The 26,852-nt window shown below is 40.0% G+C and overlaps 1 protein-coding gene and 1 long non-coding RNA gene across 2 annotated transcripts; one reads left to right on the top strand and one right to left on the bottom strand.

Moving 5' to 3' along the window:
* Window positions 1-2,002: 2,002 nt before the first annotated feature.
* LOC121682242 (carcinoembryonic antigen-related cell adhesion molecule 1-like) lies at window positions 2,003-26,181 on the bottom strand. Its single transcript, XM_042062298.1, has 6 exons — window positions 26,021-26,181; window positions 6,166-6,516; window positions 5,556-5,786; window positions 3,834-3,947; window positions 3,475-3,561; window positions 2,003-2,850 (listed from the first exon to the last, which is right to left on the bottom strand). Exons 1-6 carry the CDS (start codon window positions 26,067-26,069, stop codon window positions 2,786-2,788), a joined length of 897 nt encoding a protein of 298 aa, XP_041918232.1. The 5' UTR covers window positions 26,070-26,181; the 3' UTR covers window positions 2,003-2,785.
* On the top strand, window positions 5,000-14,861 carry LOC121682245. Its single transcript, XR_006022480.1, has 3 exons — window positions 5,000-5,011; window positions 6,745-6,749; window positions 14,578-14,861. It is a non-coding gene; the product is annotated as an uncharacterized LOC121682245 (long non-coding RNA).
* Window positions 26,182-26,852: the final 671 nt, after the last annotated feature.

The following is a 26,852-nucleotide window of genomic DNA, read 5'->3' on the forward strand; positions in this document are numbered from 1 at the left end:
TTATTTATATAGCACTTTTCTACACACTCAAAGCACTTCACAGTGTAGCACCTACCTCAGTGATGAATGGCAGCCAATATATGCGCCAGTACACTCACCACACATGGAGTGAGAGAGTGAATGAGTCTCATCCAAAGGATGGTATCTCCTGCAGCACAGTGTCCCCATCACTGCACTGGGGTGTTGGGATTTTTTTTTGGCCAGAGGGAAGAGTGCCCCCTACTGGCCACCCAACAAACACCACTTACTAAAGCAGCAACTTATTTTTCCAAGGAGGTCTGCAATTCAACTACTAACCAAGCCCACACCTGCTTAGCTTTAGTAATTGAGCACGGGCATGTGCACATGGATTTTAATGAGACACAACAGAGCCATATTGTTAGTTTCACTCAGAGGTTAATTTAATTAGTTATGAAAGGCCAATATTTGAGAACACGCTGCAAATGTATGCCACATGGCTACCCCCATTCCAAACAAAGGATATTCCTATGCAGGGTGCCAGGCCAATCTTACAGTATTGGTTACCTCTGAATTCTCTGTAAATGTATGTTGTGAATAACACATTTGTATTTGGCCTTAATACTTGTGATGTGGTAATGTGGTTTCATCACAATATAATGTATCTGTGCATAGTTGTAAACTAAAAACTACACTGTAGTCTCAAGCCTCACACTCACAGCTATTCCACCAGCTATCCAATGATCTGCAAAGAAGTTGGAAGACTCTTGAATATTCAAAAGTGTTGTAGTTAAAATAGGATGGCTCTTGGATATAAGGTCTCTTCTGCTGGGATGGGGGCAGGGGGTCAAGCTCTCCTTTCTCTGACCTCTCAGCCACCCCCCCCCTTCTCTCTCTCCCTCTCATTCCCTCTCTTTCTCTATATTTTCTTTGATTTGATTGATTTATTTTATTTGTTAAGTTTAAGTTTGTTGTTTTTGGTTAAGCTTTGTTTGTTACTTTGTTGTTAGGTTTTACTTACCTGAGTTACTTTTACATTCAATTGAAGTGATATTGATTACACTCACCCTTTAAGAGTTAATGCCTAAATAAATTGTTACTTTAACCACCAATCATTTCTGTAAGTCCTAATATGCCATGCCATGCCATGCTCTGCCATAGCTGATAAACTAGTTACTTGCTAATTGATTCGAGATATAAGTTATTAATTAAACGGAGTCAGATTAAATGAGTTTGTAATAATAATATTACCATACAACTCTTCACCCTATTTGTCCATTGTTCACTCACGTGATCAACAGAAGAACTGGCCAACACTTTGGGCCTGCTCTCTTCTTTAAAGTGAGGAAAGCCCAACGTGTATTCTATGCCGCACGGATACTTTCACCTCCTTTCAGTTAACTCCAATTATCTTCCCTCAGAAGCTCATTTCGATAAATCAGGAGAACTTCACTATCAGAATAAAATACACCAGACTGATGAGGATTATGATGAGTCAAAACAAGAATCATGAGGATTAACTGCTTAAGGATGTTTTATGGATATTTTTGTACATTTTGGGTCATTTTTTCTGGCTTAGAACTAAAGTGAAGGAGTTTCAGGTGAGTCAAAAGGTGTCGTCAGAGTCTGGGGTTCCCACTCTGAAGGCCTGAGGCATGCAGGAAAAGAGCAACTGGTAAGTTAAGAGAACACATTCTTCAGTCTTCAAGCAGGTGTGGGGTGTCCCACACCACACTTTCCATTTTTTGCAAGGTAGGCCAGGGTCGAGTCAGAAGCTTAGTACATGCCACCATTGTGTGCTTTTACCTTCAATCACCAGGAGAGGGCGATGAATGTCGTCAAGGCTTAGTTTTTTCCACTGTGACAGCAGATAGGAGCACACATACACCTACACACTCACACAAACACACACAGAACCTAGCAGAGCCTTGTGTTGTGTGAGGCGTGTTTGTGAGGAGATCTTCTTCATCACAAACTGTAGCCTTAGCTTTCCTTTGATATGTACACAAATATACTTCCATAATTACACACAAATACACTTATATATCTACAATGGAGTCAAATGTTTTATTTACATTTATATTTATTAATTTGGCTATTTGTCCAGAGTGACTTACAGCAATGGAATAACATTTAGGCTATTCTTAAGATTTTAGCTACAGAGCTACAACTACAGCAATAGCAATATTTACTTTTATTTTTCTTTATTTATTGTTGTCTAATGCTGTACTAATGCCACAAAACACTAATAACACAACAGAAAGACTAATAGAAAACTAAATTGTAAACAAAGGATAGGTTATCTTGATAGAGAGTCAACTGTTTTCATCAGTATTCATTTCACATCAGAACAGCAAAGCAGTGTACAAGCATACATTGACATTATATTACAATATTGGTCTAAACATCACATTCTGTAAAAGAGTGAAATAATTGAAGAGTGAAGAAATGAAATAATTCTCTCTGATATGTGAATGCACCTACAGCCTCTGTCACTAATAGTATTGTAGCTGGCCAGACCAACTCACTGGAAACTATATAGGCGCTGAAATATGACAAGCAGTTATGGAAAGGAGTGACACTGGAAACAAGACTGACAGAGTTACACGGCACTGACAATGAGTGGAAACTGGCTATTGAGAACATTACCATGACCAGTGGAAATATGAGTAAATATGACACATTTCAATGCTGCCATGCTGTGAAAATGCTGTTTTTCTTTTGTCCGAAAGCTTTTTAAAAATATAACCTAGAAACAAAGTTTGTTCCAGACTTTAGAATATATCAGCTGTATGGGAATCATCATCCATCTGTCTGTTGAATCATTTTATTCGGAGTAATTGTTCTCTGTGGCATCAGCTCTGAGGTCCAAATCTGCACTCCATCCCTGCTCTGTCAGAATAAAGGGAGAGAAAGAAGAGGGGCTAAATAGCATGATATCACTAGGTGTTAATTAGACATATTCTTAAATACAGAATGAGATCGCACACTCTAGGAGCTCAGATGCCACAATGATTTAATAGGAGATGACGTTTAGGCCTTTCTCAAGTCTTGCATCTCAAACAGTGAAAGAACACACCTAATATGGTGAACACCCAGCATTGATTGGTCTAGCTGCACACCAGCAGTACAGTAGATTACCAGCCATAAGCTTGATTAGACTGACTCTTACATAGATTACAATTATATCATAAATACAATATCAATCCAAAATTACATATTTTAAACAATCTTACAATGTCCATAATTTATTAATGAGAAATAATGAGGTTAAGTAAAGACATGATATCATATATTTTGTAATTAGTAAGTCACATGTTACATCGCAGCAAAACTTCACTATAAAGGTACATTATAGACCTCAGCATGGGGAAATTCACTAGGAAGGTACATAGACCTCAGCATGGGGAAAATAACTCCCTTTTAACTCCTAAATAAGTGTGTAAATATCCCATGTCTATATACATATTAAGTTGTGTGTGTGTGTGTGTGTGTGTTTGTGTCTGTGCATCTGACCTGCTGTCTGAGTCGTCCTCTTTCTGCATAAATATATAGTCACAGTCAGACTAATAAGAAGCATTGCAGACACAGCTATGATGACATCTGTGGGCAAAAGAGATATGTAAACATCCCTGGTCAGACAATAACTCACTGACTGTTTCCAAAGCCATTTACAGTATGGTGTGGTTATACATATTCATTCATCAGTTATGCAACTGGAGCACCATGTTCATTCTTAAAGCATTCAAGTTCAACAAACATAAGATGTAACATAAAATATGTATGGTTATGGATATGCATTAAATCATATAAATGCATGGAGACTGACAGTTTGTCTACTATACAGTTAGTTTTCAGAATGAATGTAAACTGACAGTAAATCCAGTGCATTTCGCCTTCTATGATGACATCACTGATGGAGAAGGGAGGTCTGCTGGTCACGGGCTCAGTCCTGTTACTACTGTCAGTCACAGTCACTGTTTGGGTGTCTGCACAAATAAACAAACAAATACTAAAACAACATTAGTATGTCTACATTATGAAAACTGACAATTTGGTGAAAGCTATTTGTCTTAAATACATAATAGATTGAATATGAAAATTATCCAAATATCAACCAAAAGAGCATAATAGTAATAGCTTTCCCCAATAAATTTATAATACGCAAATCACTTCTACAAATTAATTGACCCAACACCAGTCACATCCCCTGTGTTTAGAAATGGAAAGGAATATTCTAGGTTTGGATGTTTCTGGGTGTCTACATCCTCAGTCCCCTGTTCAGTATCACTCCCCACACAGATATCAAACTTAGACGAAAGATAGAAGTATAAACTAGATGTGGTACAAAATATGACCGCCGCCCAGTCCGGCACATTTTTTCCACAAAAATAAGTCACGCTTGTCAAATTGTGTTCATTTCCTACTTTGTTCCTGCTTAGCTTCAGTAATTCAGCAAAGTCAGGGTATCTGCTGGTCTGGCTGCTGGCTAAAAACAAAAGGTGAAAGGCATATATGATTCTAACTGTCTCACTGAATTGCATTATGCACACTCAATTCTCACTGGTATCTGCTGGACAACAAGTACCAAAACATGATTAGTTCATAGATTTCACTTGTAAAATACATTTTATACAACCCCACCCCCATCTTGCCTGTTCATAATTCTGTGAAATTATTGAATTGTGTGCATGTGTGCATGTACGTTTTTGTGTGTGTGTGTGTGTGTGTGTGTGTGTGTGTGTGTGTGTGTGTGTGTGTGTGTGTGTGTGTGTGTGTGTGTGTGCGAGTGCGTGCATGTGCTTGTGGGTGTGCCTGTGTGTGTGCATGTGCATGCATGCGTACATATATCTACTGTGTGTGTATGTGTCATACGTATGATTACTGTGAATGTATGTGTGTGTGTGAATATCTGTTTATGCACATGTGTGCATATGCATAATTGGTTAACATGACCCCTGGAGGCAAACATATGCAAAAAAGGTGGTCCTCCTAGGCCCTATGGTTCTCGAGATATTCACAGAAAACTGTCCGGCCACCTACAGGCCAGTTGGTGTACAGTAACATAAATTAATTTATTATATGGCCCCCCATGAACGGAATTCCACGAAACTTGGCGTGCATTCAGAGGGTGTCATAATGATCCTACACTTTCAATTTCGTGCAGTTTTGACCATGTTAGGTCACAGATACCTGCGATTACAACACCTCATTTTTACTTTTTCGTTTTTAACTAGGTGGCACTATACATGAAATGAGTGGTTATAGAATTGGTTGACATGGCCCCTTAAGATCAACATATAAAAAAGGTGGTCCTCCTAAACCCTACGGTTCTCGAGATATTCACAGAAAACTGTGTCCGCCCTACCTTCCTTTCAGGGGGTCCAGTCCAGCGGGGGGGCTACAGATGAAAACGAAAAACAAAGGTTCCATGCTATCCTTGTGGGGCTACATGCCCACCAATTTTCGTGCACCCCGGGCTTTTAGTGTCCCGGGAATCCTTGACGGAAAATTGGCCATGCGAAAAAGAAAAAAAAAATCTGACTAAACCTATATGACCGTCGCTTTGCTGCGCGGCGGTCATAATAAAACTTTACCATGGCAGGGTTCAAGCAGCACTGTTGCGTTTCTACTGCTGACGTTGTTCTTGACGGTGCATGTGAGTTTTCCAGTCACATTCCCAGTCAGCTGGAGAGTCTTTCTGATATCCTCCAGAGTCTTCCCATCCAGAGACCAGCTGTACTGAACACTGTCTCCACTGGACGAGCAGTTCACAGTCCGATACGGGTCATCACACAGGTGGGTAAGCACAGGTGTACCTACAGGAGCTGGACAGAGGGGACATCAGAGTCATCAAACACACAGAGAGCTCTGAGACGCCACATACCCCCAGCATCACAGTGATCCTTAAAAAAAAGTTAGGCTGTAAGTAAGTATATATACAAAATATGATGTGTTACTCAGGACAGTTTTACTCATCAGCATACTTTTTGGGGCTTTTTGCCTTTAATGACAGAAAGTTATTTGTAGAGAGAGACAGGGTGGGGAAAGAAGTACAGGTTGGATTCAAATCTGTGAGTCCCCTTGGTCACTTGGACCCTAATGTGGAGGATGCAGCACCTTGTACCACGGCTCCGTCCAAATAAGAACATTTAATAAAAAGTGTGTCAAATACTGGCATTAGAGATTTTGAAGTTTAAAATTTACCCTCAATGGTTAGTTGGGCTTCGTGACCGCCCATTCTCTTCCCATCATGCTCATTATGCAGCTCTACTCTGTAGGGTCCGGAGTCATTCCTCAGCACTGATCTTATACTCAGAGTCCCATTCTCATGGATAAACTGGCATCTCTCCTCTTTCTCCAGGACTTGGCAGGATCCATATAATGTAGTCTTGTTTTTCCTGGATCTAAAAATCAAAATCTTCACATTGTTGTGATATAAAGTTACAGCCGTTCCTTTGATGTTCTTTGACAGTTGCATGTACATTGTCTGTCCCAGAGTCCCATAACATGTTGTCTTCTGTGTTATATCACAAATGGTCTCCGGTTGAAACATTGCTGTGAATAGAGAATCCAGATAATTTCAGTGGACTTAGTTACAATCATTTACACATTCCTCTCCGCTCAACACCATTTCCACTCTTTCAAAACCCATAACACTTTACAAGCACACACTTGAGCATGTCAGTTAACTTCATATGGGATGGGTATTTTTAGGCTTACCCCCCTCGAAATTGCACTGTGCCTACTTCAGAGGCCACTATTCCCACCTACAGTACCCTCCAGAATTTGTGGCACCTCTGCTAAAGTTGACTAAAAACCGGTATAAAAAATAATCTGTTGGTGATTTATTGTAATCTCATAATGAAAAAATAGGAAAAATCCAACCTTGAAGGGAAGAAAATTTATTTTGAGAAAAAGGAAAATCTCATAAAGAAATAAATATTTTTAACACGTTGCTCACAATTATTGGCACCCCTGAAAAATCTTATATACAAAACCTAACAGAAGTATTTTCCTATCTAATTTCAATTTATTTAAGTTAATCAGAGCGTCCGTGAACTTTCAGAAGTAGTTCATGACTTTCTTTTTCACTATGGTATGAAAATAGTCACACAGAGGCTAAATCCTCTAGTCATTTTTCAACATCGGAAAGACAAGATAATACACTAAACTTAAATAAAAAGAAAGTGTGTTGACATTTGTAAGTTAGGGAATGTCTATAAACTAGGTACTTTGTTGAAAATGCCTATATTTACAGTTAAAACAATGATTAAAAGGTTCTAATCATCTAGAAATGTGACAAACATGCTTGGACAAAGACCCATGGTTATCTTGCCGCCACGTACAGTATGGAGGATGGTAAGATAGGCAAAAAATTCTATAAGAACCACTGTTACAGACAAAGGTATCATCTTGGTCACCAAGTCCCCAAAATAATCTTCAAAAGTGACCTCACTGCTCATAGATTATTTGGAGGGAATGCCAGGGAAAAGCATGTCCAGTCATTTCATTACCAATGTAAACAGCAGGAGTTACTGAATGGTACAGTGACTTTGTCTGGGAGTGTGGTCTATTGTCAGATGAAATGAAAATTGCGTTCTTTGGCTAGAAACAGTAAAGACTATACTGAAAAGAACCCCATTCCTAATGAGAATTATGGTGGAGGGTCTGTGCTTTTGTGGGGCTGTTTTTATTCCCAAAGGCCTTGGGAACCTAATTAAGGTGCATGGTATCATGAACACCAAGAAAAACCTGATAATTTTCAAAGGAAATCTGTCAATCTCTGCCAAGACACTAAAAGCCATGATCGGATCATTCATCAGGTCAATGAACCAAAACAAACATCCAGATTAAAACAAATATGGTTTGCTGAACACAAAATCAAACTTCGGACATTTGCCATCTCAGTCCCCTGATCTAAACTCCCTAGAAAAAACAGTCAGGTGAGTCAAAGAGGAGAATGCACAAGTGTGGATATAGGAATCTGGACGATCTGGGGAGATTTTGTAAAGACAAACGGTCTTAAATCCTTTGCTTTGTATTCTTCAACTTTATGGGGTGTCATAGGAGAATATTATGAACTGTTTTATTGGCAAAGGGGCGCTTAAGAAGGTATTACAAACAGGGGTGCCAATAGTTGTGAGCAACGTGTTTTTATTAAGAATATTTATTTCTTTATGAGATTTTCTTTTTTCTCAAAATAAATTTGCTTCCCTTCAAGTTGGATTTTTCCTAATTTCTTTCATTGTGAGATTACAATAAATCACCAACAGATTATTTTTTATACCGGTTTTAAGTCAACTTTAGCAGGGGTGCCAATAATTCTGGAGGGTACTGTAGTTTGGCCTACCGTCAAATGCTTGGTCTCTTTAGAAAGCTGAGACCTTGTCGTTTCTTAGGGTACAATCAGGGGGTCGTTTCTAGAAAAGTTAGCAACGACGTTGCTCAACCACCATGATACGACGCAACTTGCGACCAAACAACGACATTGTTACACCTGTTTCCAGAAAGCATCATACCTGTGTCGCAATTCGCTACCTCCGGCGTTCGAACACCATAGTTCCAACAACGTTGTTGATGATGCAGCGATACATATCATTGGTGGAAACAGTGGCAACGTGTAATACCCCACCCCCTAGAAATTCTCTGCCACGACCTATGTCGACATTTTTCTAATTTAAACCGATTTAAAATAGTTAACTGAAGCCGACCAATATGAGTCATTATTATGACCGCCGCGCAGCGAAGCGGCGGTCATATAGGTTTAGTCAGATTTTTTTTCTTCTTTTTCGCATGCCCAAATTTCCGTCAATGATTCCCGGGACACTGAAAGACCGGGGTACACGAAACTTGGTGGGCATGTAACCCCACATGGATAGCATGGAACCATCGTTTTTCGTTTTGATCTGTAGCCCCCCCGCTGGACTGGACCCCCCGAAAGGAGGGTAGGGCAGACACAGTTCTCTGTGAATATCTTGAGAACTGTAGGGCCTAGGATGACCAATTTTTTCCGTATGTTTGCCTCCAGGGGTCATGTTAACCCATTCCATGTGCACACATGTGCATAAACAGATACACACGCACACACATACATTGCAGTAATCATACGTATGACACATACTCACACAGTAGACATATGTACGCATGCATGCACATGCACAAACACACATACGCAGGCAAGCACGCACATACACACACCCACACACATACATACACACAAGCACGCACATACACACACCCACACACATAAACATAAATTTGTACACGCACACATGCACACAATTCAAGAATTTTTTCCCGTCATCTACTCCCTGAATTTTTGGTCATTGATATCCGGGACACCGAACCACCGGGGTACATGAAATTTGGTGGGTATGTAGCCCCACTAGACTTTTACAGAAAAATTTCATTTCGTCCCCGGGGACCACCACCAACCCCCCCAATGCTGGGCCCCCTGAACCGCAAAAAAAAAACAGTTTTTCCTAAATAACTACCTGAACCGTGGCACTGAGGATGAAGAATCTTTTATGGTATGTTGGTCTCAAGGGCCCACATCAACCTGGCTCATAATCACTCATTTGTGATTTGCACCCCCACCCCCCGGTAAAAAATGAAAATGCAATATTATTCTGCTTTAATCGCCCCTATCTTCAGTTAAGATGTTCAGAACTGCACCAAATTTTATGTGTATGATTGACCTGGCATTCTCCGGGGGTATGCCAAGTTTCGTAGAATTTCATCCATGGGGGGGTCTAAAAAAATTAGGTTATGTGTACATTTAGTGACTGTACACTCATTGGCCTGTAAATGGCGGTGCACACATATACACATGCACACACACAGGCACCCACATACTATCGGTATTAGAACGGCCGATACATAATTACAAATTCAGTAGGATTAAAAGAAAGCCAAAATAAATATTCATCATCATCATCATGGCTGCATTTTCAGTATTGGCGAGAAGTAGTCGTTTGTCCACTAGATGGCGCATCGTTGCAGTGAGACGTAATTTTGTTGGAAGTTAAAAGTGGGTTGGAAAAAACAATGGACGCTTCATACAAGGACTGTAATTTACCGCAGCGAACATCTAATAAGGATAGGACGATGTTCACATGAAGTGTAATTCCCATTTCTTCTTGAAGCCGAAATAAATCTGAGGATGTTTATCGGACATGCTTGGTTTTTACTGCAGGTACGTTAATCTTGTAATATCAATAAGGACCTAGGTAATGTTACCGTTAGCGTTGGTTGAGTGATGGAGGCATTTTATTTATTGCATTTGTAGAAAACTATAAATGCGGTTATACCAAGCAAATGTATAGCAGCACTGTTTGTATCTTTCGACTGTCATTTATTGCACGTGCTACAAAATCATTCTGTGCAATGGAAGATTTACCAACGTTACACCGGTCTGATACAGTTTTGCCTATACATGGGTGAGACTGAGACGCCTGTTTATTTTGTTTTAAGTGCGTGCAGGGTGTGAGAGGGGAATCGATGTGCTTTGATTACAGCTTGGTAGTTGTAGTCTGTGAAATTAAAAAGCACGTGTGTGTGAAGTATCCAAACAATGACACCTTCATTTCATTATGGCTGCTTTAGCAAAACACCTTAAGCTACTGTGTAGTGGGTCCCATTTAGAAGTGGCTACTTCATTCGCGCTTTCCTTGGCTCATGGAGCTGCGTGAATGTTATTACAACTTTTCGCCACGATATGACAGTTTAAGTCCGCTTGATACTGTAAGGCGTAAGCCATTGGTTTCCAAAGGAGATTTTATTTGTGTCGCCAGCATAGCCTATTGACAATTTATGTTGTAAATAGGCCTACCTTATAATCCTACCTGTAGCTTAGGGAAGCTAACAGCTTTCTATTAGGATCTAGTTTGTTAGTTACCGTTTTGTCATAACTCCCTGATGCATTTTTGCATTTAGAATAGCCAGAGCGTGTATATCTCAATCAGAAAATTAAACAATATCGGGTGCCTATGGACTAGGCTGGGTGAACCCAGCCTGATCTGCCCGCTATTTATTTTTTGATTTCTTAAAAGATTGAGCTTGGTCTGATGAAAGCCAGACTAGCCATGGACCTCAGTTAAACAAGGCAAGGGAACATGAATCAGCCTATATTTGCACTAACAATAACGGACAAAAGCTCTTCAACTTTGGCCCGTTAAAATGTGTATGAACAGTCTAGCGACGCATTTCATCAAGGCCCATTTGGACATGTCAGTTATTTGCACCACTGGTTAGATGTAAAACAGCATTTCGTTTCAGACTAGGCTACTGTTACTTAATTTGTGCATTAACAATAACGTTTCAGACTACTGTTACTTAATTTGTGCATTGACAATAAAGTATTACATGAACTAAAGATGACTAAAATCTTATGTAGAAGAAGAAACATTCACAAAAAATCCATCCATCCAAAAATGACCTTTGTTTTTGATAGCTGTTGAAAACGGCATGGAACTGACAGAGATGTTTTTGTTTAAAAATACATAAAAAATAAATAAATAAATAAATAAATAAATAAATAACATTATGCTGATACCTTTTGCTTTTCCCAAATACAATGTAGCCTACAGGTGTAAGTGACCTTTCATCAATCCAGTTGCAATGGATGAACTGTGATGAATTGCCCTACTTGTGATTGTTTAGAGATTTTAACCCTTTAGGCGCCAGAGGTTTTTTTCCGAAACGATCAATTTTGACATCTTCATTTCAAAAGGCTATATCTTAAAAGTGATAAGAGATAGAGACTTTCTGTAAATTAGAGAAATATTAAGGATGACCCAAAGTTTATGTAGAGATTAAATGTTTATATCTAATTTGCATATTATGACGTCATATGGTGGCGGCCATCTTGGATTATAGAATTTTCATGAAAAGTCGCATGTTTGAATGATAAAATGCACCACTTCTTTCCCCCCAAAATGTCCCTCACCTTCTGTATGCTATATTGCACAATACTGAATGCTCAGGTAAATAGTAAGTAGTGAACAAACTGTGTAAATCATTACTAATAAATGGCAGAAACAAACCAAATGCATGTAGCGGTAGACTGGCCTTTTGCTGTAGAGATTTTCCATTTACTACATACAGTAGGCACTCTGATTCCATGTATGGGCCACATATATATTATTCAGATGACACACAAACACAAGTAGACAAGACCTGTTTAGTTCAAAAGCTCATTTGCCACGGCAAGGCACAGATCAGGAGTGAGATGACGAGACAAGACAAGAGACAATGTTAGTATTTTTTTTCTTTTTTTTTTCTTAGCTGACAAAGACACACACATCACAAGGACATGAACACACAAAAAGGAACACATAGTGTACTGTATGTCCTAAATGATCAGGGAAGTAGATAGCAAATCAACAGTGTAAATCATTACTAAATGGCTGACATTTTTTTTTTTATGTAGCAGGCCTTTTGCTGTAGAGATAATGACTCCCTATCCCTATCCATACAGGGCCGGCATTCCCATCATCTTGTGATAGACTATGCATGACCTAATGTGTGTGTGTGTGTGTGTGTGTGGGAGAGGGAGAGAGCGTGTCACCACCTCCACCATGCGAGCAGCATGGCCAGATCTGCCTCGCGCGCGCCGAGTGGAGAGAATTTGCGCAGCTCGGACTAGGCCTACTGTCATTCTCATTGCGACTCCCCACACTGCCACTACGTTCCCCCCTAACTGTCCTATGAGCACTTCGACCTCGTCTAACATACCCAGTGGCATTAGACAAAGGCTCCACCACGTTACTGTCGCCGCGATTGTGGAGAGGCACACGTTCAGAAGACAGAAGCTAGCGCTATGGATATTAGGCTACCTCCAGCCTCGTTCGCCACACCACTAACACCCTGCTAACTTCCCGATGAACACTCCGAACCCGTGAAACATTATTCCCACCAGTGACATTGGGCAAACGATTCAACGTTTGTGCTTGGTGTAACCTAAACTATGGAGTAAACTCTCACTTTGTCCAGCGGCATCATTGCAAGGCAGGGACGCATCTGAAGCCTCACTAAATGAATCACCGTCATTTTCTGAAGGCAGATATTCCCCTTCAGAATCAGGGTCCGCGAATAGAAGACCCAACACTTCATTTCAGGTAAACTTTTTTGATGCCATTAGACGATAATCTAATGCAAATACTCGCTGACGTTGACAATATCGCTCTGACAAAGTGGCTCACACGCACACTAGCTCCGGTATTTCATGCACTGATTCAATGAGCTGTAGCTAGAAAGTTTTGTTTAAAGCGTGTCCTTTTTTCGACTCGGGGATGACGTATGACATGTCTGCCATCTAGTGGAGTGGAAGTCGAACGAAACATGACACCCTATTTGACTAAATCGGCCGTTTTACTCAGTGCCGCATCTTGTCGACTATAGTCGCCTGTGGCGCCTAGAGGGTTAAAGGTTTTATAACAATGCTACATCTTCTTTGGCTATTCTACAATCTATTCACCTTTTCAGCACCAGTAGGCTACTTTCTGTGCAGCCGCACGCACACACTCAGGCATGCCAAACAAGCATACGCAAAAGTTTCAAGAGTGGGGGATGGAGTAAAATATGGAGACAAATTGAAGTGTGATTTATTTTCGCGGAACGGATGTACAGGACTGAGCGGCGGTCATATTTTGTACCGCTATGCGGTACATCTAGTTTGTGTTAAATATCTATGTTGGAAAAAGTATATAGCCTAGACGAATTTCTGGGTATCGCAAATGTTATCAACTGTCTTGTGGCTTAACGGCAGCGCGTCTGTGCACTGTGCGCTCGGCCGGAGTTCGCATCCTATCTCTTCTTTTCACCTCTGAGTAAGAGTAGGCCTACGAGACACAAGGTTTTGACCATACATATTTATGTATATAGTTACTTTACATCGAGAGACCATAGGTACAAGACATCAGTCAAAAACAATTGAATCTACGTGTCTCACCTGCAGGTAGCGAGAAGAAAGAGGACAATCTCACATCATTAGAAAATCGAACCTACAACGCTGGAATAACAAGTCACCTCCTTTAGCCACTACACCATGTATTACTGTGCTGTTTCTAAGAGTCTGTGAAGATTATAATACTAGCTTATCAACAAGCAAGGCAATACTCGAATTAACATAAATAGCAAGAATGAGCCAAGTAGGCGAGTCAGTCTCTTAATTAAAATAAAGCTACAGGATAGATCAATCATTGAGTCACGAGATAAACATCCACTTCACAATTTTTGGTTGGGCAGTTGTGATTTTTGGTTAGGCGCTCAGGACACCAACTGGAACTATCAAGGAACGACACAAGTACGACTGCCCAGGGGCAGTAGTTCGAACGACCAAATTTTGCGTCCTTGTTTGCGATTGAGAGTTCGAACTACCCTTTCTAGAAACACCAAATCCAAGAACGATGGAGCGAACTACCAAGGTTGCGACGCAAGTTGGCAAACAACGCTTTCTAGAAACGAGCCCCTGAATAGCTGTGGGAAGTACTGGCACAGAGGTTAAGAGGCTAGAATACTGTTTTATATTTCTGCCGGATACTGAGCCCTAGCACCAGATCTTGTGAAGCTGTGTGCGGAACTAGATCAATATAGAATAAAAAATGACTGCTTTAGACTAGGGATGCACCGAATCCAGATTTTTGGGGTTCGGCCGAATACCGAATCCACTGGTTAAGATTCTGCCGAATCCGAAACCGAATACCGAATCCTACTCCATCCTCAGTCTATTAACACATTAAACACATTTATGAAGTAAATAACATCCACAGCAGTGTATATTTAATTTTATTTTAACTGTAAAAAAGGCAACATTAGGCCAGGATGACTATTTTGACAATTAGGCCATCTCAAGATCCAACCAATAGCCTATACAAAATATGAGTCTTAATCCCATAAAGTACAAACCAAAGTGCAACTACTAAAGTAGGCTACAAACCAAAGTGCAACAATGCAAATAAAAGGTTTTTTGTTTGGTGACTAATGGTTGGCTATTGAACAATTACTCAAAAAACTGCTGTTGTTTTGGTTGGAACAGCTAAACTACGATTAACAGTAGCCAAATATAACACAAAATTGTAGGCCTAATCACACACCTATAACCTTAACCTGTAGGCTAACCTCAACCTCTTACATGAAATGAACGTTCCCTTTCAGGAAAACAAGACGCTCGGCATTAAAGGAGAATTCCAGTGTGATATTGACCTAAAGTGTATTGAAACATGATACCGAGTGTGAACGTATGTCTCATAGCCCATCTCGGCTTGTCCCCTGCACTCCAAAATCTGGCGCTAGTTAGCCGATGCTACCAACAGCTTTTTCAATAGTGGTGCTTCGGCATCGGGCTAGCCATGCAAATAAATCACTGTTTTACACCCATTTACGAGGCTCAATGTATCTCCACACTTCATTGGTAGACTTCCGAGGGCCCTGACATTTAAAACGAGACATTGAGAACTTTGAAAAAGCACTGGTAGTTTACTTACAAGACGATTTATACAGACAGTATCTTCACAAAGTTTAGCGTTTGCAGCCATCTTGAATTTAGTCACGATAAGTCGAGCAACGAGTAAGAATGAACAGGTATGATAAGGGATTAGATTCCAAAAATAATTCAGTGGAAATGCATGGATTCCAGTTTCTTCCAGTAGCAGCAACTGGAATCCATGCATTTCCACTGAATTATTTTTGGAATCTGATCCCTTATCATAGCCTCGTAAATGGGTGTAAAACAGTGATTTATTTGCATGGCTAGCCCGATGCCGAAGCACCACTATTGAAAAAGCTGTTGGTAGCATCGGCTAACTAGCGCCAGATTTTGGAGTGTAGGGGACAAGCCGAGATGGGCTATGAGACATACGTTCACACTCGGTATCATGTTTCAATACACTTTAGGTCAATATCACACCGGAATTCTCCTTTAAGAGGTGACAGCCAGTTGCGAGTGTGGGAACGAATGATGCCGAACGAGCAGTACTGAAAAGTCTTTCACTGGGCACAGAGGTTGGTGGCGCACAGAGATAGATCTTTGCCGTTTGAGCCAGCAGCGGAAATCGCTGCTGGTTTGTTTTCCACCACTGGAGAGGATCTTCTCTGAGGGCAATGAGGGGTTCACCGAAAAATGCACTTATCTCCGCGTCGGCACCTGATGTGACTGGCTCTGTATTGCTGCGGTAGAGATCGTCCCAGCCACTCCAGATTCCTGAACAGTGTCGTTTAGTGCGAGGTGTCGGGCCTTGTTCCTCAGGCTGTTCAGTTGCTGTAGGCCTAGCAGATGTGTCTTGATCTGATTCACGCAAACGGGATACAGCCTCCTGCACAAGCAACTTTGAATGGCACTGTTCTGTGTCACTCACCCAAAATTTCGCCTTGTATCTGGGATCCAGACTTGTTGCCACAACTAAGTGGCTATTCTGCTCGCTTCCCTCAAACCTATCCTGCAGAGATTTCAGTAAGCGGGTTCTCATCTGCTTGATTCCATGACCGTCTGTTTCGATGTGGATATAGCGCTTCAACATCATCACAGCTGGCATGACAGTGGATATACACGCATTTTCTGCGCTTATTTCTCGAGTCAACTCCTTGAATGGTCTGAGCACCTTGAGAACATCCTCCATCAGAGTCCACCTCTGTGCATGAATATGTTGCATCCCATCTGTCTCGGACACGTAGATGTTTATGGCACGTTTTTGTTCTATTAAACGATCAAAAATAAGATATGTCACTTTCCTAAATAAACACTTTACTATAATCAATGGCGCCGTCATGACGTCGACCAGCGTAGCACGCATAGTGTAAGTGTAGGGTTCGGTTCGGTGGGGAAAAATTCTACGTTTCGGCAGAAACCGAACCCCGTCAAAAAATCCAATATTCGGCCGAATCCAAAACCGAATCCTGGATTCGGTGCATCCCTACTTTAGACCATTATTATGTCCGCTGCGCAGGGAAGCGGCGGTCATATAGGTTGAGTCAGATTTTTATTTTTTTTAATTTTTTGCATGGCCAATTTTCCGTCAAGGATTCCGGGACACTAAAAGACCGGGGTGCACGAAACTTGGTGGGCATGTAGCCTCACAAGGATAGCATGGAACCATTGTTTTTCGTTTTGATCCGCTGGACTGGACCCAGTGGCGCAAAAAGTGGGTATGCGCTAGGGGTGTGAATCTCTCATGTAAAAGACGATACGATTCGCATCTAGATACATGGGCACGATTCGATACAAGAAAAGATGTTCATAAAAAACGATTCAGTACGATTCGATGCGATGCGATTCGATGCAGTTCAAGAATGGAAAGCATTCTGAAAGATTTTTTATCGTTTGCTCAAGGTGCACATTAATTTTATATTATCAGTTATCATGGTCATGGTTGTCAATTAGGCAAAAAAATGTGTGAATATGATTATCTAAACTGAGGTTTGTTTCATATACTGTATTGAAATGAAAAAAGAATAGTCTACACTTCAGTCAAACACAGCAGCCAAATACAACATATTTTTTTATAGACTTTATAGAGTTATATCTGATTGTTTTCATGGAGCTGTAGCCTTGTTGAGGTAAGACAATACCGAAATAAAATAAAACAGTGCTTAAGACACTCTTGGCCTTTTCTCATATAGCCTACAATAATAAAATAGGCCTACATATCAATGAACTCTCTGGGTTTATTTTGTTCCAACGGTAGACCTATAATGCCACAAGTCTGAGTGAATTATGAACAAAATAATTGGCTAATAATTTGTGCATCGTTTTAGCAAGGGCCAAATTATTATTTAACATTAAGGAAATCCCTTCATCAAACGTAAGGCTACTCTACAGACTATCGTTGCTGTTTAGTGTTTAATTTCGCGCTGGATTTTGAAAAACAAAAGAGTAAAAACTGTAAAACAAACGACCGAGTGAGAGTTGTCACGTGCTTAAGTTGCAGTAGATGTATGGGTAATGAGGTCATTTGACAACTTTGGGCAATGAATGTAGCCAAAAACGAACTGCATTACCCACAATTCCGTGCCACGTATAGTTTCAAAACCGGACATAGGATGAACGCGCTGCTTGGAACGTAAATGAGAGTCTGAGCGAGCAGAAAAGGTTGTGAACCGATTCGTAACAAGTAAATCGATATAACGACCGGTTCATTTTAGTTTTATTCCGATACGTGGCTTCACGTATCGATGTAGCCATATCTTACACATTAAAAACGGATACCGATACGTATCGGTTAATCTTTACACCCCTAGTATGCGCTATATATAACACCATGGGGGCACCAAAGCGATGGTAAAAAGAAATTATATATATATTTATTTATTTGGTATTTTCTATATGTAGCTACTGTTGTGCGTTTCTAAACGATTTCAACATTTTCTCAATGTTATATTACATTTTAGAGGATTATCAGGCTAGAGACGCCCTATCTCATAAGATTCCATAATAGAATTTTGACATAGAAGAGGGAGTGGGGGCACGTGAGCACTGAGCGAGCAGTTAGGCCTACGAGTAGTGATTTGCCGTCTATGGAAAAAGATTGATACAGCAAAAAGCTGTCGGTGGCTAAAAATAGAAAAAGACAGAGGGAAAAGGAGATGGCATGTCAAGGGATGCGACAGCAGTTAAATAAGTGGATGGTGAAAGGCATCAGGTAGGATTTAAAGTGTCTGTGCTTGGAGGCTTGCAAATGTTCATGTTAACAGACTAGCGTTTGCTAAGCATATGAAACATAGCTTATTCCATTCAGATAGCTAGGTGGCTACCATGGTCATACTGCACTTTTAATGGCAAACAAAAATGTCACGCAAGCAACAACTCATTACATGTTTCCATATCCCAACAATGAAGGCTCCTTGTAATAACTTACTATTGTGTTGTCAATGTGGCACAAACAAACAAGGCTAGAGTTGGATCAGCCTTATCCTTTGTGAGTAACAGCTGGCAAAAGGACGTTATGGGAACCGTTTAGACTCTCTTAAAGTGACATGCAACATTTATCAATACTTTAAGTTAAACATCAAATTGGCAGCATTTCTTTAATATATATATATATATATATATATATATATATATATATATATATTACACACACACATACATTCACAGTAATCATACGTATGACACATACACACACAGTAGACATATGTACGCATGCATGCACATGCACACACACAGGCACACCCACATGCACGCACACACACACACACATAAACACGTACACGCACACATGCACACAATTCAAGAATTTCTCAGAATTATGAACAGGCAGACAGATGGGGGTGGGGTTGTATAAAATGTATTTTACATGTGAAATCTATGAACTAATCATGTTTTGGTACTTGTCTAGCAGATACCAGTGAGAATTGAGTGTGCATAATGCAATTTAGTGAGACAGTTAGAATCATATATGCCTTTCACCTTTTGTTTTTAGCCAGCAGCCAGACCAGCAGATACCCTGACTGAATGAATTACTGCTGAATTGCTGAATTACTGAAGCTAAGCGGGCTTAGTTAGTACTTGGATAAGAAACCTCCTTGGAAGAGTGGGTTCCTGCTGGAAGTGGTGTTGGTGGCTGGCCAGTAGGTGGCACTCTTCTGTGGCCAAAAGCCACCAAACAAATATCAATCCCAATGTCCTATTGCAGTGACAGGGACACTGTACTGCAGGAGATGTTTTCCTTTGCAAGAATGTTAAATTGAGGTCCTGACTCACCATGGTTGTTAAAGATCCCATGGCACTTATCGCAAAGAGTAGGTGGTTCCCTGATTTGCATTATTTATGTACACATACATAAAGACACACACACATGCACACACACATAAAAACACACACACACACACACAAATACACGTAATACACACACACTACACATGCACACACATATACATATACATGCACACACACGACACGCACACACACACAAACACATAAACACACATACACACACACACACACATGCATCCATACAAACACACCTACATACACAAACACAAGCACACACACACACACACACACAAACACACACACAAAACACATATACACAAAAACAACCACACACTCTGCAAACACTTAATTACAAACACACAAAAAAGGAACAAAGTAGGAAATGAACAGAATTTGATAAGCGTGACTTATTTTTGCTGAAAAAATGTGCTGGACTGGGCAGCGGTCATATGTTGTACCGCTCTGCGGTACATCTAGTTTGCCAAGGTATGCTCATGCGCTTTGTAAAATGCCCTATGGAAACTCCTCATAGGACTTTTGGGTTCCCAATATGCATAATGACAATAAAAGGCTTACTGTGTGGCAACCTCTTGGTGTAGAAGCATAATCCTGGTCTCTTTTTTTTTGTGCATTTTCTTTGTTGCTTCAATGGGTATGTATAAGATGGTCTGCACAACTAATATTGGATGGAACAACATGATTATTCCATTTCTAGGGATTCCTGTGAATATGTCAAGACCCAATATGTGGCATCTACATTGCACTGCAGATAGAAAGTAGGGAAGCACCAGAGGGGGAGGGGGGCATTTTTTTAATCAAATTTAAGTGAGACGTAGTGAGATTAATCTGACAATGTAAAGCACCATACAAATTGTACATGAAAAAGGTTGTCATGTGTGTTCCCAAAAGTCCAAGCTTTCAAATGGTGTATAATATTACTATGCTACTTAACAATATGGTGCATAAAATTCACTTAGAATGGTGGGGGAGGGGGGTAGGTATGCCATGGAAGGCACACTGTTCCATAACTGGTTTCCTACAACCACCAAAACCCCCCACACTTTACCCAAAAATGACGTGTTCTGCGGTAACTATAGCACATACTCTCTGTCAGTGAGACTGCTTTAACACTCAAATGGTCTAAACATCAGAGACAACTTGAAGTTTTTTCTGTGGGTTAGTGTTGCATAGCAACAGTATTGTAAAACCAAACAAATTGTCAACCTTGAACCTACAGAGGACAAAAAATTGAAAATGATACTGGCTTGTGATGTACAAAAATTCAGACATTGCCTTTTGATCCTTTGATGTTGGCTTTTCCTATCATTGTGAAGCAGAGTTCACCAAACACTGGAATGTTCACCTACTAATATTGAATGTGAGCTGTATTTAGACTGTTTAGCTGTGTGGGTACAGGTTAGTTTTACCCTACAGATGATGTGATGTACAGTAGCATCACCATAACTTCCTACAGGTAGTGCTCGTTCTCACACTTACACACTGCGTGTTTCAAAACCTTGCACACAGTTGTAACTCACTCCTGAGCACATAATGCAGAACCTTGGTGTCCTCTACGGAATGGAGCATATTCAAGTTCACATGAAGGATTTCAAGGCTCACAAATATTTCAAGGAAAGTAGCTATATTGTCACCAAAACTAAAGTGTCTGAATTTGCCTAAATTGACTGTACTTCGATTCTTGGGCCAATTTCTGTCACTGAAAGCTTACTACATGACCATCAGGGATAGTGAAAAGACATTTTAGCATCAAGTTACAGTTTTCCACGATCGCTTTAATGCTTGTCAACTCTGACATCACCTTTTCAAAACGTTAATATCCATGTCACTCTGGCCAAAATGACACATTTTCCTTGCAAAAAGTTGTTACTCTCAAAAAACTTAAAACATGCAGCAAAAGCAAATTTTGCCTTCAAACAACAAATCCTGTCATCAAATCACTGTGTGATTTCAATCAATCACACACAACAAAATGCAAAATTTAGTTCTCAAAATGAGCATTTTTGCTATGTCTGTTCCATTTCTTTCTCATTGTTCTGGTATCAGAAAAAAACTGTGAAAAGACTAAATGTACTGAGTAAAAAATAATTGTATTCATTCCTCCTAAGATGTAACTGTCATTTCAGTGTGTCCCACAGAATTAAATTCTATTTGTGGTGGTAGGTTTGCAGAATTGACTTGAATGCAACAGTTTTTAACAAATTAGCGCAGCGTGGTTATGATGCTAACCAGATTTAAGCACAATTTAGTACAACATGGAAAATCATTGTGTGGTGGTCAGTGTTGATATTGTGGTGGGCCGCCACAAATAAGTCAATGTATGGGAAACACTGCATTTACATGTAAGACCTACAGTAAGCACCTAGGCAAGACAAATTTTGTTGAACTACAACTTGTCATTTTTCATTGAAATAGACAGTAAACACCTTTTGTACTAGCTGTTCTTTTGCACTCTTCACCAAAGAGGCAATACAGTACTTGGTCTAAATGTGCATTAGATCCATACTTGCAAATAGCAACACAGAACAGACATGGCATCTCTTATGGATAATGAAGGATTGCTGATTGAAGAATTGTGCAAATGAGTTTCACACATGGTGTATCACAGATTCAGACATATGCAAGGAATCTCTACCACCTGTGAAAGATGTCCTTATGTTTAGCACAGGAAAACCAATAGAGTTTGGGGGTTTTGAATGACATATGTGTTACATGTTTTCCAAAAGGGTGTGAGAAATGTGTGAACCCAATGGAAATGTGTGAACACATTTAGTCTAGTCATGATTTCATCCAGAAATGTTGAGTACCCTAAAGTTTTATTGCAGAAATGTCATCTATAGGTCTAGTGGGTGGAATTCAACTTGGTTGCCTAAAGTTGCACTTTGGGCAATTTGCATAATTAGCATAAATAGGCAATAAGGCGAGGCAGTACAGGTGAATAGGGTAAAAAATGTAAATAATAGATATCACCATGAAACTTTCTGAGTTGATTACTTATGTTAAGATGAGAAAAAAAATGTATTGCATGTTTTTTATATTTTAATGTTTACATATGGAAATGAGGCCCTATCTCATTAAAAATGCTCTAATTTGCATACACACAAAAGCAGATAGTGTGATAAAGTGGCATATAAGCAAAGAGGGGGAGTGAGGGTGTGTTTGTGTGTCTGTGTTTTCTCGATCGTTTTGATACCTGTGCTAACTCTGACATTATATTCTCAAAACAGTTAACACCCATGGCACTCTGGACAAAATCACAGATTTTGCTTGCAAAAGGCTGTTACTCTTTCAAAACACTTAAAACATGCAGCAAAAGCAATCTTGCCTTCAAACATTACAACTTGTTGCCAATTCAAAAACACTCTTTAATCAATCATTACACACTGGACAACAAAATGCAAAATCTAGTTCTCAAAATGAGCATTTTTGCTATGTCTGTTCCTTTTCTTTCTCATTATGACCGCCGCGCAGCATGGCTGCAAATTTGACTCCCTGTCTGTTTCACCGACCAGGACTGCAAGAAATCTTGGAGTTGTTCTCGACAACCAACTAAACTTCTCAGATCATGTTGCCTCAGTCGCCCGGTCATGCCGTTTCGCACTCTACAACATACGGAAAATCAGGACTTACTTGACTCAAGATGCTACCCAACTTCTGGTTCAGGCAATAGTCATCTCACGACTCGACTACTGCAATGCCCTCCTGACAGGTCTCCCAGCCTGCGCAGTGAAACCACTTCAGATGATCCAGAACGCGGTGGCACGCCTGGTCTACAACCAACCCAAAAGGGCACATGTTACCCCGCTGCTCATCCAGCTACACTGGCTACCTATGGCGGCCCGTATCAAATTCAAGTCTCTAACGCTTGCCTACAAAGTAGTCTCCGGTTCTGCTCCCACCTACTTGAATGCCCTCATACAGACTTACACTACCTCCAGACCGCTGCGCTCCTCTGACGAACGACGTCTAGCTCTACCACCGGTACGCTCAAGCCAATCCAAACTTTTCTCATCTGTTGTTCCTCGTTGGTGGAACACACTGCCAGTTCCTACAAGGGCAGGGACATCCTTTTCCACTTTCAAAAAACTCCTGAAGACCCAGCTCTTTAGAGAACATCTACTCTCATAGCAACACTTACAACAAGTCTTACTGATCCTAGCACTCACCAGCCGTTAAACTGACAAGTAACTGTTAAAATACAGCACTCACCGACGCACTTATTCTTACTGTACTCTAATGTGTTTTTTTTAAACTGTCCTAAAATTGTGAGAATTGTTCTAAAACTTACTGTTTACCATGTTGTTAGTCGCTTTGGTTAAAAAAGCGTCAGCCAAATGTAATGTAATGTAATGTAATGTAATGTAAATGGCCAATTTTCCGTCAATGATTCCCGGGACACTGAAAGACCGGGTTGCACGAAACTTGGTGGGCATGTAGCCCCACAAGGATAGCATGGAACCATTGTTTTTCGTTTTCGTTTTGATCTGTAGCGCCCCCCCGCTGGACTGGACCCCCACGAAAGGTGGGTAGGGCGGACACAGTTTTCTGTGAATATCTCGAGAACCGTAGGGTTTAGGAGGACCACCTTTTTTTGTATGTTGATCTTAAGGGGCCATGTCAACCCATTCCATAACCACTCATTTCATGTATAGTGCCACCTAGTTAAAAACGAAAAAGTAAAAATGAGGTGTTGTAATCACAGGTATCTGTGACTTAACATGGTCAAAGCGAAAAAGAAAAAAAGCGACCTAACATGGCCATGCGGAAAAAAAAAAAATTGACTAAACCTATATGACCTATTTTGGTTTATGTGTATGCACTTGTGTGTATGTGTGAATGTATGCATGTGTATATATGTGTATGTATCTATGCATGTATGTAGGAATGTGTGTAGGCTATGTTTGCGTACGAGTGTATTTGTGTATGTATGTATGTATGAATGTGGGTATAGGTATGTGGGTGTATGTGCATGTATGTATGTATGTGTGTGAGTGTGTATGTGTATATGTTTATAGATATATATCATGATTTGCATATATATGTGATTTGTTATTTCAGATTTATTTATTTATTTATTTGGGGGCTGTACATGTGTACACATACATTACAAAAAAAAAGTGTTTCAAATGTCATGGATATGATTGTTCTTCGCGGTGCGGCGGTCATAATGAGTAGATGCAGCATATTGGGTCTTGAAATTTTCACAGGAATCCTACACTACAGGGTCTCAGCTTTCTAAAGAGGTCAAACATTTGATTATAGACCAGACAAGGTGGGAACAGTGGGCTCTGAAGTAGGCACAGTGCAATTTCAGAGGGAAAAGCCTAGAAATCCAGATGCTATTTGGGAAGCGTTAAGCTTACCGCCCTTAGCTAATCCACTGTTTGCGATTTGAGGCTATAGCATATACCGGGACAAGTTGTAGTGGTTGATCAACGAAAAATACTGTCTCCACGGCTTATTTGATGTGTATTAATGCAGAAAAAGACCATGGATTCAATTTTCGCTGGAGTTCCACTTTAAGGATGTGCCTGTATTCAAAAGTTCAAAAATCATATTGAGCTAACACATTTCTGTAAAAGCTAGGTGCAACCTGTTTACATGGAAATGTGTTGAAATAAGCCCTTCTCCTTTTCATGGCTTTTCACCTAAAATGTATGCCTATAGGCCTACATTTTTGCAGTCAAGAAACGCAGACAAAAATAGGTAATGGAAATTTGCAGTCATCATACTAATGCACTGGGCTGCAAGATCGCATTTGCTCTGTTGCACCAGCGGTACAAGCATATCAATGCCAACCGAAAACACCATCAGTGACATTTAATCATTGAGTCACCATCTCTGTAACCTCATGGAACTATTGACATTTTTTCCATCCCAGCCATTGTTAAATATGAAAAGAAAAATATGTATAACTCAAAACATTTCTTTAATATGGGACATTGTACTTGCTAAAACTGCTGCGTTGTAATGAAAGCAAGCCAAATATATTTTTGATTAAAATCTCCAGTACCTCTTTTGGTTTTTGAATACTTTCTTTCATAAGTGGAAATTATACAATTGGTTTGATGATTTTACATATCCCTATGCTCTAAAACTAGGCTTAATTGAAACATCGTATGCTGTACTTTTACCTGATTTAATTTTTGATTGAACAAAAGCCTGTACCACAAACATGTTGAATAGGAGTATTTGTTGTTTACTGGCATCTTATATTAGAATGCAGTTTTGATTAAAACATTCTTTGCAAAATAATATTTTTTCTTGTCAACCTATATTTTTGCTTAAAACACACATTTGTTTCCAGGCGTCAGACATAATGAGCAATCTTACCTTGGGCAACTCCAACCATCAGCATTAACAGTGCTTTACCAGCCTTCATCTCTCCAGATACCAGGAGAAACCTTAAGCGTTCAGACAGATAGTACTGTGCAGCTATGATTTTACAGGAGACAAAGCATCTGCAAAAGAACTATATGCCTGAACACTCGGGAAACCACTTCCTGTTTTATGTGTGAATGTAGATGGGTAAATCACTCTTCTAACCATAGCCTACATGTTAACAGGAACTAGGGCCTCACACCCACTCAAGCAGACACACACACACACCCCTTCGTGGAACTCTGATAGCGTTACCCCGAAGCCCATGCTAATCTCACCCCTCTTAACACTGCTCTTATCAATGCAAAATCTGCTCATGTTCAACTGACAAACATCAATTTGTTTTGAAACTACCAATTTATTTTTGAGCTCCTTTTTAAGTATATATATACATCGGAGAAAATAAGTATTGAACACGTCAACATTTTTTTCAGTGAGTATACTTCCAGAGAGGCTATTCGCATAAAATTTTCTACAGACATTAGTATTAACTTAGGTAATCCAGACATATTAAAAAATCCAAACATTAATGTCCCTAAGTAGAGTTATGGGTAAAAAAGTGGAATGGCACAGTGAAAAAGTATTGAACACACTAAGAAAAAACAGTACACAAAGGCAAGGAATGGCAAGGAACGAGCTGGAATCTATACATAGTTAGAGAGTAATTATCCCTCCTATCTGTGCAAATTAATGTAAGCTGGGTTAGTACATATTGATGAGCTATAAAAAGGTTTTTCGTTACCAAGTTGTCACACAAGAAACATGTCATGATGGGTAAAAGCAA

Source organism: Alosa sapidissima, chromosome 14 (genome assembly GCF_018492685.1).
Source record: "Alosa sapidissima isolate fAloSap1 chromosome 14, fAloSap1.pri, whole genome shotgun sequence".
In the NCBI taxonomy this organism is placed as follows: domain Eukaryota; kingdom Metazoa; phylum Chordata; class Actinopteri; order Clupeiformes; family Clupeidae; genus Alosa; species Alosa sapidissima.